This window comes from Phocoena sinus, chromosome 3, assembly GCF_008692025.1.
Source record: "Phocoena sinus isolate mPhoSin1 chromosome 3, mPhoSin1.pri, whole genome shotgun sequence".
NCBI classification, from domain to species: Eukaryota; Metazoa; Chordata; class Mammalia; order Artiodactyla; family Phocoenidae; genus Phocoena; species Phocoena sinus.
The window spans coordinates 96,066,905-96,085,811 of NC_045765.1; the positions used below are offsets into that span (position 1 = coordinate 96,066,905).

At 38.2% G+C, this 18,907-nt stretch overlaps 1 protein-coding gene across 1 annotated transcript in view; it reads right to left on the bottom strand.

Moving 5' to 3' along the window:
- Positions 1–18,907, bottom strand: part of FAM81B (family with sequence similarity 81 member B) — a 50,320-nt gene that overhangs the window by 16,878 nt on the left and 14,535 nt on the right. Inside the window, 3 exon segments of the mRNA XM_032626532.1 lie at positions 1,114–1,243; positions 11,277–11,395; positions 17,014–17,257. Of these exon segments, the coding sequence (XP_032482423.1) occupies positions 1,114–1,243; positions 11,277–11,395; positions 17,014–17,257 (493 nt within the window).

Sequence of the window (18,907 nt, forward strand, 5' to 3'; positions counted from 1 at the left end):
ATCAAACCAGTAGCCAACAGCAAACAACAAAGACATTTCCAGTGTAATCAGGAACAAGATAAGCTGCCTTCTTTGACCTCTTTTATGTAATATTATTCCAGAAGTTCTGGTCAAGGCCTTAAGAAAAATGTTATGAAGTTTTACCAGAAAACTAGAGATAAAACTGTTATGATTTGTTGTTGATATGATTATCTTGAAAAACTGAGGGAATCAACCCAAAAACTATTAGGGCTATTGAGATGGGTTTGTAGGAGGATGGACGAGCCTGGTGGGACTGGAGTAAACCGTGTGCCCCTGTGCACCTTCCACTCTTGATAAACTGGCTCCATGAACAAATAAACAGCAAGATTTCATCTCCCCCAATTCCCAAAGGATTTCTACTTTGTTCTGCCCAAATGACTTCAGAGGAGATGTGTTTGCCTCACATAAAGTACGTGAAAAAGTGGGGCATGGAAGAGTTTGCATTGGCTCCTTTCAGTAAACCATTGCCTGGGAAGGTGAAAAGGGGGAGAGACATTTCAGGCAAAAAGAGCACAGAGAACATGGATGCAGTGCAGTGTCTTGGAGTGAGTGGGACCTACCTACAGGTAGCTCAGTGTCACTGGGTCTAAAGGGTGAGCCAGGAAGCATGAGGGTGAGCTGTAGAGAAAAGCAGGGGCCAGTGTAGAGATAGCTTTTAAAATCCAGGCCAAAGGACTTGTGTATTATTTTGTAAGAGACATAACCCATTGCAGGGATGTAACGTGATCAACTGGCATTAATGCTGAACCTTTAATAGTATTATAATAGCTTCCATGGGAAATTCCTTTGCTTATTCTCTCTAGTTACACAGCCTTTGAGAAGAACCCGGAGAGTAAGGAAATAATGGCAACAGTAGAATCAAGTGGCATACGCTTACAAGGGGCGGCCGTTTTGGAACATCGGAGGCACTCATTCAATATTTGTTGATTACCCTGGCAGTACTCATGGTGTATATACATGAGCTGTCGTATTTAAACCTTTTGGAGGAAAAGAGTTCTTTTGAACAATTACCTCTGGACTGAGCTTTTTGATAAGCTATAATGATCTTACTTCCGGCAGTAACACGTAAGAGTTCCAACTATTTTCAGTTACCTTCATATCCAAGTTTTTAGAAACAGTTTCTAGGGCGGACATGAGCTCTTGAATTGTTTTTTCGAGTCGCTGGTGCTCGTGCCTGATGAAGTGAATGTCTCCAGAAAGCTTCACGATGCTGGAATCACATCTAGTGGCAAGATGAAGACTGTGAGATTGATAGGCTTATACAATTTTTAATACTATAGTAGAATCCGTGCATTCATTTGATGGCAAAAGTTCTAAAGTTCTTTGAAAAGTGAGTTGGCAGGTGTAGGAGCATATACAGAAATCTCCGTCATCTTCCTCTTTTTTTCCAGAGGGAGAGAAACCAGGTTGGATAATGATACATTGGCCCAAATCAAAGCACTGAGATGGAGTAGATGAAGACTTTGGGGGAAATTGGGTAAAATTTTAGATTTGTGGCCTGATACGTTAATTCAGTCATAGGAGTTCCAACAGAGTTTGATGTTTTGGGCATACTCCCTGCTGCCTATGGTTAGGCAAAATTGAAAGTTTTTCCTCTTCTACATTGTGTTCTGAGTCCTCTTTCCTCCCTTTATCCTCTATCCTTGGCTCCCAGACTGTCAGTTCTCCTTTGGCTAAAAGAAGTGTCCCAACACACCAAAGTCTTCCATCCCATCGTCAAAAGACAACGTCCTTTCTCTTAGCCCCAGTGAAAACTCCTGCTCCTTGAGTGGTGTCAATCAAGTGTTGCCTTAGGTTAGGACAAAAATAATCCACACTAACGTGGGTATTGAGCTTTGGCCCATTAGGTGGCATTTGGCATTTCCAGGAAGGAACCCTGGTGAAATGGGGTTGGAGTTCAGATTAACAATCTTCCCAGCACGTCAGGGAACCCCACCCACTATCCCAACTCATGGCCTCCCTTGGGAGAGAACAGGTTACATACTGTATTAACCAGTTTCAATACACTCATATTTGCATGAAGGATAGGGCGGAGAGCGCTGTCGTGTTGTCTTTTGTATATGAGTCACCAGAGATCACTTTGAAGTTTGTCATTCTATAAAATAACTTTTGACTATCATCGAGTAATATTTATTAGGAACTATATTTTCATATTGTCATGCTAAGTGCTATCAATATTGTTTTATGACTGTCAACATTTTTTAGGCTCTAGAAGTGAATTTCTTTTTCTTAAGATTTTTGGGGCCAAAGTTGAGCCAAAGGTGAGCTAAGGATGGTAATTTTCCTGAGAAACCTCTTGAAAGGGATACCAGATAAATGGTGAGGGGTGGGGACACTGCTGGGAGGAAAAATTAGGAAGTATTCTGATAAAAAAAGGGAGCACCAGGGTCATGGGCGAAAGCCATTTCACACGTTTGTATATATAAACTGTTATTGTCAGAACAACCTCTACTGTTGGTTAGAATATTCTTACGTGAGTTGACATTAAGACACCCAAAGGCTACACGGGAGTAGTTGCTGCTGCCCCCTCTCCCTGCCGCCTCTCACCCAGCACCACCTGCTCCCACGCTCAGGGACTGCTGGTCTGTGCGGCGTAGGCTAGTGGTTGAGGATTTAGTCAGATAGATGCGTCTTTGAGTCTGGCCTCTACTACTTCCTAGGTTTGTGATCTGGGACAATTTTCTTAACATCTGTAAGTTTCAGTTTTCCTTATCTGGGAAAAGGGGGTAACGATGCTGAGGTCACTGCATGTAGCTGCACAATTTGTCCCCTGCACAACTCCAGGGCGTGCCAGACATATGGTGAGGGAGACAATGTGAACAATGTCTCCCGGAGTGCTGTGTGCTCAGCTTTCCAAACCATAAGCGGCTGTCTTGAAGGGTGGACCTGCCTAGGGTTATTGAAGGATGAAGGAGGTAATGAATGCAAAATGTTTAGCCAGTGGCTGGCACAGAGGAAGCACCCACACAGGATCAGCAGCTACTATTTATTTCCTCAAATAAATGAACAGTTGAGAGTTGCCACCTTGTCATTTTCACCCCACCTCACCAGCTTAACCCCACATGTTGAAGTCGAGGATTAGTGGTTTTTCAAAGCTGCACTCCATATTTCAAAAGGAAGTTTCTCTCTCTCTCCTTTGAAGTGATTTTATTGTTTCTTTTAAAATAACACATGCTCGTTATAAAAAAATTACACATAATACAAAAAGAAAAGAACAAAGAAGAGAGTTAATGTCATCCCAAATTCCACTTTTCAGAAATAGTCATTGCTAATATTTGGTTATTATTTCATTCACCATTATACTAAATACACATATTATATAGATATGATGTGTGGTTATATGTATATATATTACACATGGAGAGAGGAAGAAAGAAATATAATAAATTAATTTTAGAATATTAGGATTATAGGTACCAGCTTTAGTTAAAAACCTTACACTGAATTTTTTTTTTTTTTTTTTTTTTTTTTTTCGGTACACGGGCCTCTCTCACTGTTGTGGCCTCTCCCGTTGCGGAGCACAGGCTCTGGACGCGCAGGCTCAGCGGCCATGGCTCACGGGCCCAGCCGCTCCGCGGCATGTGGGATCTTCCCGGACCGGGGCACGAACCCGCATCCCTTGCATCGGCAGGCGGACTCTCAACCACTGCGCCACCAGGGAAGCCCCCTTACATTGAATTTTAATTTAACCTAAGGAAAGGAAACTGTAGTGAAAAATGAAGAAATTGCTGAACTTCAAATATATATATATATCTCCTCACTACAAGAGATATTTCTAAAGAATGAAGTTATAAAAAGCTAACATAGATTGGAATCATTATACTTTTTACAACTGCCATTTCAACTTTAGACATTATCTATTGGCCATATGCCAAAAAGTGAGCAACTAAATGTTTATATCCTTGCTCTTTCAACAGTTTTTGTTAATACTTTTCTATTTTAAAAATAAGTTTTTATGCCATTTACAGTGCGTTCTGCAACTAAATTTCCCACTCTTATTGAATCTTCATCCTATATTTAGATTCTATGTTCAATGACAGTCCTTTAAAACTATGATTTCTTATCTGAAATCCTTATTTTGATTTTTTTTTTTTTTTGGCTGCGTTGGTTCTTTGTTGCTGCGTGTGGGCTTTCTCTAGTTGCAGTGAGCGGGGGCTACTCTTTGTTGAGGTGCTCAGGCTTCTCATTGCAGTGGCTTCTCTTATTGAGGAGTGTGGGCTCTAGGTGCATGGGCTTCAGTAGTTGTGGCACGCGAGCTCAGTAGTTGTGGCATGCAGGCTCAGTAGTTGTAGCGCATGGGCTTAGTTGCTCCACAGCATGTGGGATCTTCCCAGACTAGGGCTCGAACCTCTGTCCCGTACATTGGCAGGCGGATTCTTAACCACTGCACCACCAGAGAAGTCCCCCCTTATTTTGATTTAATTCCTTGGTTGGCCAGATTTTGTCATCCAGATTTCAAAAGAAGGATCCAGGAAGCATTGGAATCTTTACATTCATGAATACTTGAGAATGTCTGTTCTCTTATACTTGAAAAGTAATTTGGTTAAGAAGACATTATTGGGTCACTTTTTCTTTTGTTCAGAACATGATAGACATTGCTCCATTCTTATCTGGCACGGTTTGAGGTGAAGTCTGAGATGACTATGTTTTTTCATTCTTTTATGTAATCTGTTTTGCCTACCTAGATGTCTAATGATTCTTTTTTGTTTTTCTTTTTTCTTCTATTGATTCTTTATCCTTGATATTCAGTAACTTCAACCAGGTATCTTGGTTTAATTGTTCTTATGTACATTTTTCTGGGGTTGCAGTTTTCCTTTTGATCTACAGATTCAAATCTCTTGTTTCAAGAAAGCTTTCTCTCTTATAACCATAAATATTTTTTTCTTCTGAAGAATTTGTTCTTTTTCTTCTTTAGGAGCTCCTCTTATGTCTCTGTTGAATGAGGTCTGTGTTGTCTTCCCTATACATCATTTCTCTAACCATTTTTATATAGAAAAGCATTTTTGTTTTGTACAGTTTGCTCATGCCTTTTTTAAAAAAATAACTTATTTTCACTTGTATGTATCCTCTTTTGGGGACTTCTAAAGTAGATTGAACCCCTGTAATATTTTAATGTTTTCTTTCACTTATCCCTGAGCAATTCCAGTTTATCTATCTCCTTTTGTTATTTGATAATCTCTTTTCAGTGGGGGGGAAACCTTTTATCTCTTATTTTTATCAAAGTAAAACATGTTTATAGTTTAAAAGTCAATAATAACAAGAAGGCTAATAACACACTGTAGTGGTTCTTGCCTCTGCCTCTCCCTACTTCTCTCAGTTCCTCTCCCAGGAGGCAAGAGGCCACCTTCACCCACACTCTCAGAAGTGCCTGGCCCAGCCCTCCTAAGCCTGTGAGAGTTCTGTGGTGTAAAACCAGGTCATTCTCAGCTTATCCCACAGCTTTAAAACTGGTCTCATTACATCTGCCCAGTCAGTTTCCGCATGTATATCTGTCTTCTAGTGTCCAGTGTTTCTAGACTGATATCCCCTGTCTTTGTGGGTTTATGTTTTAAAGGGAAAACTCTTTTTCACTGTAGGCTTAGTGGGGCTTTTGGAAGGAGCAAAATGACATGTGACAGTTCAATCAGCAATCTTCTTTTATCTCTTTTGTTTACTCTTAATTTCTTTGAAACCAGGAGAACTTTGATTTGAACTCTTCCTCTGTTTTTCTGGGAAATTCCTGTCATGAGATATATTCATCAGTCTTACACTTTTATCTACCTACGTACCTATCTATCGATCGATCGATCGATTGACGGTGGTGGTGGTTTTCACGCACAGGCCAGATTCTTCCTAAGTCCCACTTTCACATCTTCCTGAGATTCCGGCCACTGGCCTATGAGTGAGAGTATATATATATATATATATATATATATATATATATACTTTTAAAAAATAATTTTTATTGGAGTAGAGTTGATTTCCACTGTTGTGTTAGTTTCAGGTGTACAGCAAAGTGAGTCAGTTATACATATACATATCTCCACTCTGTTTTAGATTCTTTTTCCATATAGGTCATTACAGAGTATTGATTAGAGTTCCCTGTGCTATACCGTAGGTCCTTATTATCTATTTTATATACAGTAGTGTGTATATGTCAGTCCCAATCTCCCAGTTTATCCCTCCCTGCTCCCCTTACTTCCAGGTAACCACGAGTTTGTTTTCTACATCTGTAACTCTATTTCTGTTTTGTAGATAAATTCATTTGTAACCGTTTTTTAGATTCCACATATAAGCAATATCATATGATATTTGTTTTTCTCTGTCTGACTTACTTCACTCAGCATGACAATCCCTAGGTCCATCCACGTTGCTGCAAATGGCCTTGTTTCATTCCTTTTTTAGGGCCGAATAATATTCCATTGTATATATGTGAGTTAGTGTGTGTTTGGTGGAGAGTAGATCACTTCCTCTACTCAGCCTTATCGTTATCAAGTCTGTTGTTTCTTTAGGCCCAGGGAAGAGGGCACATCTCCCCATTTTCTCCTCAAAAACCAGATTGCTGTATCTCACAGCAAATCATCATGATAGATTCTTTCATGTGACGTTATCACCTCCTCTCCTTCCTCAGCCTGTTGCACCCCAGCTGGTTTCTCTCAGGCATGAAGTGGCAAGAAGGGAGGCCCCAGATGATAAATAACACGATTGCACCTTCAGCTCTACCCACTCTGCTCTTCTGTGTTGCTGACCTGAATCTCTCAAGGGATGTTTCCTATCTCTCCTGTGACTCACCCCATCCCCTAGGTAACATTGCTATATTCAAAATATTTGGTCTATGCCTTTCTGAATTATGCCTCTTGATTTGGAGGAAATCATTATGTTTAAGGTCTAAGCAGAACACTATCAGTCCAAACATCTCAGTATTTGCTAAATGTGCTCTGTTTGTGGTTCGTGGTTATGGCAACTTCCATGTTCTAGTAAAGATGAAGTTTTTTGTTTTCTTCCTTTTATTTTTACTGGCATTGAGATGTCTCAAGTGGAGTAAAAATGTCTTTAATGAGAAGTCCCCACTCTTTTCAAAAGTTGACAGTATCCAAATAATATCGTTATTGTTTCTCCAAAGGACATGACTTATGCTTTTAATCCCACATCAACACATTTTTTTTTCATCTGCAGATCTGCCTTGGGGTCCCAAATAGTCAAGTGTGGATAGAGGGTTGGCCTCCTCTGGCTGCTTCTACAGATTGTAAGCCGTCTGTGTGGCTGCCTTTTACATACCTGCCTTTTTCTTTCTTTGCACATGAGACTAATCTATCAAATACAGTACAGAGTGTCAAAAGCAGGCCAGACAACTTTGAGAACCTCATCTCATTGGAAGTATTTGCTTTTAAACTGCCACTGTATTGGAGTGGAAAATAAGATATAAAATTCAAAGCACATTGTTGTTATCAAATATTGAGTTTGATTTATGAAGCAGTAAAAGGTTTGCTAGGAATTATGTTAAACTAATCAACTTAGGACTTCCCTGGTGGCGCAGTGGTTGAGAGTCCGCCTGCCGATGCAGGGGACACGGGTTCATGCCCGGCCCGGGAAGATCCCACATGCCGCGGAGCGGCTGGGCCCGTGAGCCATGGCCGCTGAGCCTGCGCGTCCGGAGCCTGTGCTCCGCAACGGGAGAGGCCACAACAGTGAGAGGCCTGCGTACCGCAAAAAAAAAAAAAAAAAAAAATCAACTTAGTTTCACTTATGCCAAAACGCTAACTGGAATTAAGGTCAATGTATGTGGGAGAAAAGTAATTAATCTGCCTCAGCTGGTCCATGGGTCGCTTGCCTGCAAAAATACGGAAAAGAAAAAATGGAAGTGTGAATTTAAATCTCATGACTTTTAGCCAGAATCTGTCTCAAATCACTAGATTTAAGAAAGTTTCATAAAAGGGAGACATTTCAAGGAAAAATAAGACGTTGTCCTAAAATCACTGCTTCATATTAAAGGGGAAGGTAAGTAAGCAATCAGAGAGCAAGTTGGAGGAATAGGGGGCTCTAGATTTTTCCCTCCTCCCTCAGATGCACCAAATAACCAGCAAACTGTGGATCAAGTCCCTCTGAGTAAAATTCAGAAACTGGTTTAGAGACTTCTACACATCAGGCAACTAATACCCACATCAAACTGGGTGGAAAAAGTTGAGACACACACATGCCATAAGCCCCATCCCTGGTGTAGCACCTTACTGTTGGGAGGAAACCCCCAAATCCGATTCTCCATGGGGAGCAAAGGGTGTGGACCATACATCTAGCTGCCACCCAAGAGAATGGCTCCCAAATCACCTAGCCCTGAGACCCGATGGGGCTCATCTGTGAGTCCCTTGGGACCACAGAAAACAAAGAGGGGGTTTTAAATGGTCACATGATTTTAAAAAATGGGCAAAAACTTGAACAGATATTTGTCCAAAGATGACGTACAAATGGCCAACAGGTACATGAAAAAGAGCTCTATATTATTAATCATCAGGGAAATGCAAATCAAAACCATATCACCTCATACCTGTTAAGATGAGAATTATCACAAAAATAAAAGATAACAGGTATTGGTGCAGATGTGGAGAAAAGGGAATCCTTCTACACTGTTAACAGGAATGTAAATTGGTATAGCCATTATACAAAACAGAATGGAGATTCTTTTAAAAATTAAAAATAGAACTGTTATATCATCCAGAAATCCCCCCTCTGGATACATATCCAAAGGAAATGAAATGAATACCTGGAAGAAATATGTACTTTCGTGTTCATTGTAGCAACATTCATAATAACCAGGATATGGAAACAACCTAAGTGTCTTTGGATGAATAGATAACGAAATTGTGATACATACACACACTCTCTGAAATTTTCAGCCTCAGAAAAGGAGACGTTGCCATTTGCAACAACATGGATGAACCTGGAGGACATTATGCTCAGTGAAAAAAGCCAGACACAGGAGGAAAAAACTGCATCATTTCATTTATATGTGGAACCTAAAAAAGTCAAATACATAGAAGCAGAGAGGAGAACAGTGGTTATTAGGGGTGAGGTGGTGGGGGAAATGGGGAGACGTCGATCAAGGGCACAAAGTGGCCATTCTGTAGGCTGCATAAGTCTAGAGACCTAATGCACCGTGTGATGACTACAGTGAATAATGCTGTATTGAAGAATGGAAATAGGCTAAGAGAGTAGATTTCAGGTGCTCTCATCACACACACATAAAGGTAACTCTGTGAGGAGAAGATATGCTAATTAGCTTGACTATAGTAATCATTTTAGTATGTATATGTATATCAAATCATCGTGTACACCTTAAATACATACAACAGTTTGTAAAAGGGAAACAAAAAAAAGAAACTGGAGCAGAACAAAAATAGTTGCACATCTTTTCCTTGATATTATTCCATTCATCTCTTGGCTTCATCTAAATCTGTTTGTGACTTTGTCTTGTACGTAAGAGAGGATTTACAAGAATGAAATAGTAGGGTCTTAAGTGGTTTGCAGAAAAAAAAAAAATAGTTGAAGTGTCATCAGCACCAAATTGAACCAAATTCCATTCAAGAGATTTTTGGTGTTTTATCTTCTTTGTAAAATCATGGCACATCTAAGTAGGGTGATGGGTTTGCTGGGGTTTGTTTTATCTTGCTTCATAGCTTACCCAAATATTATAAAAATTCTTTTCCATGTATCAAATATTATAGAATAAAATATACAATTTTATATATTTTAAAATATGTATACATATAATATATAATTATATATGTATATATATGTATGTATGTTTATGTTTGTGTATACACACATACACACACACATATGTACTAATGCTGTAGATTCTGTTTTCTGAATGTCTGTTACGTGCTCTGGACTTGCACGGCCAGTGCTTTAGTTTAGGCCCCTGACATTTCTCACCTTGATTGCTACAATAGCTTCCTTTCACCTTCACGCCTTCTTTCTGTACCCCACCAATTTGGCTACTACTAGACGGTCACTAAATGTCATCCCCTTACTTAAAATCTTCCCATGGCTATTTATAACTTTCTACATAAAGTTTAAACTTTTTACCTTGGCCAAAGATCCTCATCACCCAGCTCTGGACCATTTCTCTAGCTTCATCTCCCAATCTCCCATCTCTCCCTAAGTGCAAATCCAAAATAACATAACTAAAATACTCTTCTCACAGGTAGCCCCTGAACATTTCACAGTAATTTACCCCTCAGTTCTTTTGCACATATCTTGCCTCCTATGTGAAGTGCCTTTCCTTTCCTTCCCTGTCTAGTTAACTGCTACAAACCTTTCAAAATTCATGTCAAGTGTCACCTCCTCCAGGAAGCCATCTTTATGCCCCCATCTGATTTGGATATTCCCATAGCACCCCAGGCTTTCATTATAGTGCTCACCTCATTGATTTGTGTTTTCCCAGGTAGACTTTGAATTTACAGGAAAGGGACCATGTTGCTGAAACCCCGAATACTAGCACACTGCCTGGCATATAGAAGTGTTTAATACTTTTTTTGTCGTTGTTGTTGAATTGAATGGACAGATACCCTAGAAGAGGTTTGTCTTAGGTGTTAATCACCTAATTATTATTGGTCATTAATAATAATTATTGGTCATTAACACTTGAGAGCAGATTAATGAGATGAAGGTGGGGGTATTTCAGGAGAGAGGAGAGAGGTGCTGGCAGAAGATGTAAAGGTGGAAAGGTGTCCACGCTCAGCCACTCACAAGTCATCTTTCATGTGTCAACCAGAGCGGTCCTGCCATTGTCAATGCCTACAAATTTTTGCTGAACTGTACACCATGAATTCTTCCAACTTACAAGTCTCATACAGAGGATATCATTCAAAATTTTGTTCACTTGACCATTAAATCCCTTTTGCTAGGCTTCTATATGTAATTATTGTATATTTTAAATGTTTTAATCACTAGATTTGATACATCTGGGGATTTTGTGTGTGGTTTCGAGGGTATGTCTTTGTATAGATGTTGGCATTTGGACAGCTGAGGGCTGTAAAGACAAGACTTGTCATTTGCAGATGAAACCAAACGGGGCATTCTGTGTGAGAGGTCCTTTACAGAACCCCTGGATCTCACAGGGAGCATGAGGCTTTCAAATTTCATGATACACTTTCTCAGTTACTATCTCCTCATTTAAAGGCAGTATCTTGTTTTCTACAATATGGGACTTGTTTAGGGATGAGAACTCAGTGGCCAGCAACTGACCACTTAGCATTAGTTAACATGCTTCTTCTCACCTGGCTACTCTTCCTCGAAGATCTCCAACTCCTTGAAGGTGTTTGGTGTTTAGGTCCTGTACTGCGAAATTAGTTCCTGTGGCTGCCACGTCTCGAGCTTTTATTTGTTCCTCCAACATCTGCAATATTTGAGTTAAAATTCCCATTAATTTCCCATCAGACATGATAAGAAAATATCATTTAAAGTTGAGGTTACAAAATTGGGTGCATTTCCTAGTTAGGCTGATAGTGTAAGGAGTGAGAGGGTCCTGTATCAGAGAGAAGCCATCTTTGCTTTATTTGAGGGAGACAGTGATGGCGTTGAGTCCTGCCGATTGTTGCCAGGTGGGCATGATGGTTCAACGATGTCTCAACAGAAGCCAGAAATCCAGATTTTATGTTAAGTTTCTCATTTTAAATTATTGACATCTTATTTAAATTCTTTTACAGACACCATATGGGCCAAACAAAACATATTTATTGTGTTATTATGGCCATGGCCATCATCGACATAAAAGCTTTTCACAAAAACCTCTTTCAGAATTGGTGGTACAGTTTAGAAGAAGGAACCTTTCATATGGCATCAAGCAAGGCCCTTTACAGATTGAATCAGAACCACAATGAAGCTAATACAATTAACACAAGCAAATCTGAATCAAACTGTTTCACATACATGGAGTGAAAAACATTTATTGTTTTAGATTTTTTAGAGAACATGAGAAATGTATGGCTTGAGTGTGTTCAGATTTTGCCGAGTATCCTTTGTCATGCCTTCATTATGTCTTGGTGTTCTGCAATGAAGCTGACTGTCCTATACCACCAGGTCGGTGGTCCCCCAAACAGTGGGTTTTAATTTTTGGCACTCATACATAAAAATTAAAAAATTTTGCTTGTCCATAGAAAAAAATTTATATCTTGCTTGACATTCAAACAAATTCCAAAGTAAAGACATAAAAAATAATTTATGTTTACTCAGAAAACCGTTTAGAGGATAGGAAAACACAAACAACTTTTTGATTTGCAGAAATATTAAAGGTTAATTGCTATATTTTACCAAGGCCTGAACCATGTTAAATTTGTGATTATGAATTTTTGGAGGAAAAGAAGGAATTTTATAGGAACTGAATTATAGAAATTTCAAAGACTATATACAGAATCTTGCCCATTTGTAAACTGGCAGATTGAGACAATCCAAGAACAAATATAACTTTAACTGGAGACATAAAAGTGTCAAGAACACTAGCTAGAGGTGTTTTTGTTTTAGCTTGTTTGTTGGCTTTTGCATGCCTATAGGTGTTTTAGTTCGTTTGGGCCACTGTGACAAAATACCACAGACTGAGCAGCTTATAAACAACAGAGATTGATTTCTCACTATTCTGGAGGCTGGAAGTGCAAGATCGGTGTGCCCGCATGGTTGGGTTCCGGGGAGAGCCCTCTTCTGGGCTGCAGACTGCTCACTTCTTGCTGCATCTTCACAGAGTGGAAGGAGCCAGGGAGCTCTGTGAGATCTCTTTTATGAAGGCACTAATCCCATTTATGAGGACTCCACTCTCATGACCCAAATACCTCCCTAAGCCCTCTTGATACCATCACATTGGGCAGTAGGATTTCACATATGAATTTTGAATGGGGACACAATGTTCAGACCATAACAGTAGGTGTTTTTTTGCTTTGTTTTGTAAGGAATAGTGATAAAAAGGAACTTGCCCTATTAAATAGTAAAGCATTTTGTAAAAACGAGGATAAGTAATTGAGTGTAGCTAAATAGCTGAGCGTAGCTAAATAGCTGTGTGTAGCTGAATCAATCATTGTAAGTTAATGAAGATCTTTGTAAATGTAAGAAAGAAATATGTTATATATGAGACTCAAAATCCCTGGGGAAGGAATTTCACAAATGCTGTTGAGATTTTTGGTTACTTATTCAGAAAACAGTCAGTTTAGATCCTTACCTTATATGAATATAGATTTTAGAAAAAATAGATTTAGAATATTAAAAAAGTTAAGCCATAAAACTAACATAATAGAGGAGATTATTTCATCTTTGAAATTTCTAAAGGAAATTTCTATTCTTGAAAGTAATGAGGGAAGTCACAAACCAAAATATTGGAACATTTAACTTTATCTAAAACTTGTAAAAAACAATATAAATATAATTAAGATATAAACAACCAACTGGAAAAACATTTATAACAAATGTTACTGCCAAGGGTTTCAATGGTGTGTTGCAATCATTTATACACCTGTCCTTGAGAGCCGATTGTGCATGTACATCTCTTCCCATCTTTGTGTTTAGTAACATCAGTTGGTTTTCTAAATCAATCATAGTGAGAATATTTACACCATGGAAATAGGCAAACACTATAAACCAGGTATTTTATCCCTCAGAAAAAAAACTGATTGCTGATTGTTAAACATTTACCAAAGCATCACTGCTTATTATTCTTTTTTTAAAATAAATTTATTTATTTATTTTTGGCTACATTGGGTCTTTGTTGCTGTGCACAGGCTTTCTCTGGTTGTAGTGAGCAGGGGGCTACATTTGTTGAGGTGCGCCGGCTTCTTGTTGCGGTGGCTTCTCTTGTTGCAGAGCACAGGCTCTAGAGCGCAGGCTCAGTAGTTGTGGCACATGGGCTTAGTTGCTCTGCGGCATGTGGGATCTTCCCGGACCAGGGCTTGATCCCATGTCCCCTGCATTGGCAGGCGGATTCTTAACAACTGTGCCACCAGAGAAGTCCCACTGCTTATTTTTCTTAATAAAAAAACTCATAAATAAAAACTAAAAAGCACTAAAATCCAAAAAAACAAATTGGCAAAAGACATTAGATAGATTATTGACAGAGAAAATGTAAATTGTTATAGTCACTTTTAAAAAGTGAAAAAAAGGGAAAGATCTCATTTCTGTCTCATCAAATTAGCAATAATTAAAACGATAAATCTCAATGCTGGGATAGGTGCAGTGAAAAAAGCACTCTCATATAAGGCTAATGGAAGTGTAAATAGACCAGTGTGGCAATATGTGTAAAGAGCTTTTATAGTGTTCTTACCCTGGTAATTCCATTTCCAAGAACGTATGCAATAGGAATAATCCAAATGTGGACACATTTATGCACAACAATATTTCAATATTAGAATAATTAAGCAAACCATGATGTACACACCATGCAAATAGCTTTTAATGACATACGAAAGGGTTTATGATATAATTTTATATTAAAAATTGTGCTTACAAATGTAGTCTCAGCTTCCTAAAGGGAATGCCTGGAAAGACCAGAGGGAGATGCATCTAGGTATTTGTAGAGAATGCCGTTTGGTGGTGAAATTGTGAGAACTTTTTCCTAGGTTTTAAAATTGTTTCCTAAACTTCCAAATAATTACAGTGAACAAGTATTGCTTTTATAAGTTGGAGGAAAAAAAATGCAATTAAACAATGTTGTACATGAAATGCTCTTTTCCTGAATTAAAAATAAATTAATTTTCAAACTTTAATTAGCTGCCAGCTTAAAAAATAAATATTTTGATTTAAAAAGGAACAAGCAACTTAACACAACATTGTAAAGCAACTATACTCCAATAAAAATTAATTTAAAAAATAAAAAGGAACAAGAAACTTAACTGCTACAATTATTGTTGATTAAACAAAAAATTTTTTTTTCATTTCTTTTAAAAACCCAAGTCAAGCTTCTGCTCACACTTGGATCTAACTTGCTGGCTAATTTACAAATGGGCTCATCTGATTAAAACGTTTAGGTTTTTAAAAAATACTTGGATAGCATCCATTTCTCTATAAATGCTTATTACTTTATAGTCTTAGTTATTTACTAATGGTAGTTTAATACTTTCTTCTTCATAATGTTTTAACTTCATATCTATAGTCTTTAAATACTTCCTAATTCCGTTTTCTGCACAATCAGAACAGTCCTTGTCATTTTCCCTATATATGCCAAACCCTTAACAGGATTGCAAATATTTTGAGATTTCTTTGGTATTTGGAAAATGCTTTGGCTTTGTCTTTTTTCAGAGCTAATCTAAGGTAATTATTATAGGAAAAGAAGCTCTTAGCAAGATTTCAGATATCTGGAAACTTTTTTCCCCTTAAAGCTAATAGTATTTTATTGGGGTATAATTATTATGTATTAAAATATATAAATCAAAATATATCTCTGGATGGATTTTGACAAATATAATGAACTATGTAACAAACACTGAAATCAAAATATAGAACATTCTAGAAGCATTTTGATATTTCTGAGAATGCTGTTCTCTTTTCAATTACCAAGAAGTTTTGATTCCTAAATTAGGATCTTATTTTAGTCCTGGTGCTGTACTTGATTTTCTCATCATCTCAGAGGCACTGAGCCATGTGTCTCTTGTCACTTTCATGAAAGTTCATTATGCCTGGAAACACTTTTGACCACTTTGAGAAGTAACATTGACTCTTTAGGTCCTGCTGTCAATTCAATATGTGCTAAATACCAAAAAAGTGCCTTTTAAAAGCTCACCAAGATTTTTTAACTTTCCACAGTCCCTCAAGTGCAGTATGGCATTATGGGGTCTACAGATAGAAAATAAATTAACAAATATCCTTAGCCTTAAATGTATAGTCATGAGTAAGTCATTGCTGGGTCAATCTCATGGTTTTTGTTTTTTTTGTCTAATCCACTATTCTATCTGATAGGAGAAAAGGACATTATTGTGTGAGGGCACTGTTGTCAATTCTCATAATTCCACACGTTTTGGGCCAGATTTTTAAACTGTATTCTCTGGAACTTTTGCCTGAAAGTTGCTACCCCAGAGTCATAATGCTCATTAGTACTTTAAAAACTCTGAAAGACCTGTAATAAGAATCTACTTGTCTTGGTTTAACCCAAGCATTTCATTTTTTGATCAGAAACTCTATTTTTCCTTTAGCATCTTAAACATCATTCATTCATTCATTTATCTGTTCAAGAAATATTTACAGATTGCTGACTGCCTCTCATACACTGTCATCAGTTTGATGTGGGATTTAGCAGTGAACAAAATGAAGTCCCTGTCCTCACAGAGATTATATTTTATAAGAGAAACACACTAAACAAATAAAGACCATGGTCATTTGCGATAAGTGCTATAGATAAAAATAATGTAGGGTTTAAGGGAGGTTGTGACTGTTGGGGTGAGGAGAGGGTATTTTATGGCATGTCAAGGAACTACCCTCTGATATGATGATTTTTGAGCAGGGACTGAAGGAAATGAAGAATACTTTATAGAAACATCTAGGGGAAGATGATCCACCCAGAATACACAGCAAGTGCAAAGGCCCTGAAGCCTGAGCATGTTTGCGGTGTTCTAAGAAGAGCTGGGAGCCCAGTGTGGCCAGAGTGAAGGAGAAAGGGGTAGGAGATAGGGTCAGAGTGTGATGGGCCTATGAACTAGCATTCCCACTGCCTAATGAAGACCTCTGTTTGAAATGATTATATTAATAGAATCTTGGAGATTAAGATGAAAATAAGCACCTTAGCACAATGGCTGACATTTAATGTTAGACAGTTGTCTTTTCTGTCACAGAGACATTCAACAAACATTTTCTGAATGTAGAATTTCCTTCTACTTTTTGGCAGAAATGAGAAGTTGAAATATTGACTATTTCCCTCTGAGGCAACTAAACTAAAATCATTTAAACTTAAGTAATAGCGACTCATTTCTCTAGTTGAAAAATGACACTGGTGCTTGATAAACTTTGTCAAGCAATGATGCCAACATATGGGAAATAAAGAACTACCTCAATGTTCTGGCTGAGTTTTTTGACGATGCTGGTGATGGTCTGGATGTGGTTTTCCAGAAGCTTCCTGGCAAGTGACTCCTCCTTTTGAAAGCCATGCGTCCCCTGAAGACAGGCAGAGATATCCTCCTTGATGTGGAAAGCTTGTTCAAGGAGGAAAGCTATGGTGCGACCCTGGTTGTTCAGTCTGTCTTCTAGCTGACTTCTCTGGGTGTTTGGAATGGCAGGAAGAAAAGAATGACCCCTGGTCCAGAAAAGGAAACAACACCGCGGATATTACAAGGATGAACTGGACGAGCCAGAACCAGATCTTGCATCCGCACTCCTACTCCTGTATATATAAAATCCATATATATAAAATCCTATATTTTCTCCCCTGTGAGAAGTCTGTCTGTTAGGACTTTAAACCCTGTGTAGTTAGAATCTCGGTTTATGTCTCATCTGAGAACTGGATCTGACTTATGCCCTGATCTTGTATCATGTATTTTTCCTGTTTTCCAAGCAGGAATTGTTCTACATTTTACCTGCTATTCTAACAAGCCAAGTTGGAGCCACATAAATTTCATGCCTGATGATTCTATACCGAGGAGTAAGCTGCTTTCTAATTGCTGGAAGAAATAATAGCTCAAAGGCAAAGATTAACAAAAGAGTCAGAAGGTCAACAAAAAGTAAAAAAAATAAATTAGAAAAGGAAAATACAAAGACGAGGGCTATTTAGTATTAGGGCAAAGAAACATGTAAAATCCCAATAGCTCCTACTGGCATTCGCAAATTACCCCTTCCCTTCACAGATGAACTTCTTGGAGAACAAGTTACTTTTGTTGTGTCTTTTTCTTTATTTAATTTACTTTGCTTATTTTTGAGACCTAATCTCGAAGTCATACCCCATAACTTTTGCTTTAGTCCATTCCCTAGAAGCAAGTCACTAAGTTGTGCCCATATTCAAAGCAAGGGGAGTTAGTCTGCACTTCTTGAAAAATGGAGTGTCAGAGGATTTGTGGTCATTTAAAAACCACCACACTGTCACAGTCATCTGACTGGCTTCTCAGGAATATCAAAATGCTTCTAGAATGTTTTATATGTTGATTTGGGTGGTTGTTACTAATTGGTTATATTTGTCAAAGTCCATCCAGATACATACTTAGTATATTTTAGGACATATTAATTATACCCCAATAAAATACTCTTAGTATTAAGAGGAAAAAAGTTTCTGGATCTCTAGAAATCTTGCTAAGAGCTTCTTTTCCTATAATAATTGATTATCCTAGATTGGCTCTGAAAAAAGACAAAGCCAAAACATTTTCCAAATACTATAAGATCTCACTACATCCACATGTCCCAGGGGTGGGAAAGCAGCTGCTCTTCTAGTGTTGCTGCTTCCCGAGGAGCAAAAGGAGAAGACCTGACAGGAGAGGTTGTTCTGTAGGATGGGGAGTGGCTGACTACGGTTTTACTGTGTCTGGGGCTTATCCACACCCCACCTCTCAAGCTCATCGGAGCTGATGACACTTCATTGGCGACCAGGCTCTGACTGAAATCTTCAGGGAAAGATGAACTCACAGGCCAAAATATCAGGACATTTGAGGAGCACAGTCTTTTTAAAAGCAAATTAGCCAACAAATAAACAATCTATTGGATTATCAATTCCTACAAAAGAGAATTACTGCAATATATGCAATGAGAAATTTTTTAAAAAGCTAATAAAGGTATTAAAAGGGAAGATATGGGAAGATATTAGCAAAATGAAAACAACTAGAAAACCTAAACAAGTAGAAATATTAGGCATGAAAAATATAATAGTTGAAATAAAGAGACATAAAAGATGGGATAGCTATGACACAAGAAATAGCTGAAGAATGAATTAGTAACTTAGGAGAGAAGATTGAGAAAATTT